The 2608-nt window shown below is 38.7% G+C and overlaps 1 protein-coding gene across 1 annotated transcript in view; it reads right to left on the minus strand.

Annotated features, from left to right (window-relative positions):
- LOC101855994 (integrin alpha-8) overlaps positions 1-2608 on the minus strand; it is a gene marked incomplete in the record, with an annotated part of 90749 nt that overhangs the window by 32760 nt on the left and 55381 nt on the right. Inside the window, 1 exon segment of the mRNA XM_013085871.2 lies at positions 2086-2134. Within this exon segment, the coding sequence (XP_012941325.1) occupies positions 2086-2134 (49 nt within the window).

Raw genomic sequence — 2608 nt, forward strand, 5'->3', positions numbered from 1 at the left:
GTATATTTTTTATATCCTTCCCAAAAAATCATAAAATGTTCTCTTCTCTTCGTCTGACGGGGGTATCTTTGGTATCCCAAGCTTCCAGGTAATTCCTGCCGTCTGCAGCTCGTTTTCTAGACGATTCATTACAAGAAACTCAACAGGCAATCTATATCACTAGCCCGTTATGTTGCCAGACAGGCCTGAAATGATGCGAAGGCATCCAAGCATAACTTATGAAGGCCTCGTTCCCCAAGAGCGAAGAGGAACCGGCAATGCCAGTAGGCTTATGGCGAGATAATCAAATGATATGTGGATAGATAACTCTTGGCCACTACCTCCTGTTATGAAAAAGACGCCACTATAGTTAACTTGGCTCTCAAAACACGAGTATCAACGTACAGGTATCCCATTTTCATCTCCATCAGCCCGCTATACGTCTCTATGCACGCGTCCGTGTGCCTTACCCACATGTGTTTCGAATAACCAAAACATAACATTACCCAGATCTTTGTCTACCGTTTCCAGATATCCAATCAGTATGGTCTACTTATTTAAGCTTTTTCATGGTGCCTGTCTCGCCAATACAGACGGCAGCGTCTTTTTAAGGCACCGCACAACAGACACACGCCTATCTTATCTCTTTGTCTGGCAACCCAACAGGGACCATAATCAATAAACAGAGTAGTTTTAAAAGTTAGTTGTAGCTAACTTCTGTGTTTGTAATAAGCGAGTAAAAGTCTTGATCCGCAATGATGTTAACAGTTTTCTTTCTTTTTTAAAAACTCTTTAACCTTCAACGAATTTGGCGAACTCAAACCTGCATTTTTTTAAAGAAATGCCCTTCCCTGGGTATGTAGGTCTATTTCTTTAAGCAATATGTGCATTAATCCCAAATAACGTAGGTGTGCTAACCCCCGTTAATAACTTTGTAACTCAAAGCTGTGATGTATTTAGAAATGAATATGCCCAGCGCATCAAAACCGCAGCCTTAGCACGGTCAGACGACACATGACCTCCTTTACCCTTTAACACGCCTACCCGTAACGCAAACCGTAACTTATTTACAGCAAACTCTGTAACAGATTTAGGTTAGGTCTCATTTTAAGGCACTTCAGATGCTTGCAAGAGGGAAGGACCTCCGAGTTCTTATTGGTTTATTTGTCTTAAAAGGGGTAGGGGGAAACTATCACTAACGGCCAACGTGTCAATCTGCACAAAACCAGGCAAAAGAAGTCTGGTATGATTCAGAATTGTTCTTTAACTTAAAAAAAAACGTGTTCTTAACCTATTTATTAATTTTTCCACTGGTAAACCAGTTGGTCTATTTTTTTTTTTTACATCATTTAGTGGCGGTCAGAGGTAATGGATCAAAATGGTGGCGACTTTCAAGTGTTGGATTAAGTTTTAAGTTATTCAAATATTATTTTCGGCACTTTACCGACGCCATAGTGGCAGATGTGACCTGAGGCGAGCAGGCACGTGCACGGAAGAAAACCTTGTTAAGTTAACAAATCTGAAAAGTAAAACGTCAGCAGTGAGAACAAACATGTCTGACCATAAAGGAGGACAAAGAACAATGACGTAAAATGCACACCCATGACCTAGTCTCCGTAAGTAGATGCAAGGGTAGTTTTTACTTTTTCACTAACCCCTATCTACAGCACAATACCAATATAAATTTCTGATGTCTTTGGTGGCAGATGCCACTATCATTCTCTGGTGGCTTTATGACGACTAGGAAGCAGATGCCACTATCATTCATGGTGATAAAACTATGACACTAACTTCCTTAGAAGAAAAATAATGTTTAAAATTATTTTAACACGACTTCTCTGGATGAGATTTTCATCACAATGTCAGACAAATTACTCAGAGATTAAAATATACTTTCTCCTTTAATGTAGTTTTCGCTAATATTACTACATCAAAACCTCCCTGCTCCTCCACCCACTTTGTCTTCATAACTGTTTTGCCCTCACAATGCGTGGTTTACACAGTAGGCCATAGGCCACCACTTTGAACTTGAATGGCGTGTGCAGTTGCATTTGTCAATATTTAAAAATGACCGTAGCGGTCGGACACCACAAACGTATGGATTACCTTGCCAGTACCAGCTGCCAGGAGCACCAATCAGAAGACGCCGTCCGTCCTGGGGAAGACAAGGTCAAGACAGAGACTGAATCCAGGTCAAAAGACTCGTTGATTTGGCCAAAAAAATATAATACGCCCGTTTTAGCGCTTTGTAAATGAACAAAGTAAAAGACTTTACTTCAACTAACGGAAGGCATAATGAAGTAATGGCTTACTGATTGTGTATAATGTATTTCAAGCAGACTCTACGCTTATTTAGGTTTTCAAAACACAGTGAATATATTTATTAATTATACCAAAAGAGCAATCATGATCTTTCTTTTCCTAAATAAGTCGACGTTTTATTGTTTCTGTGCATTGTATATTGAAAAGAAAAAAGAAAAAAACAGGTCATATATCAAAGTGCAATAAATAACAAATAACATAAATGAATCACAAACAAAGCTCAAAGCTCAAAGCTTTTATTTCAAATTATTACTTTTAGTAAAAAAACGATGAATAACACCAGGTTTACTTTTTTTTAAAAGAAATG

The sequence above is a fragment of the Aplysia californica genome, unplaced genomic scaffold (genome assembly GCF_000002075.1).
Source record: "Aplysia californica isolate F4 #8 unplaced genomic scaffold, AplCal3.0 scaffold00016, whole genome shotgun sequence".
NCBI classification, from domain to species: domain Eukaryota; kingdom Metazoa; phylum Mollusca; class Gastropoda; order Aplysiida; family Aplysiidae; genus Aplysia; species Aplysia californica.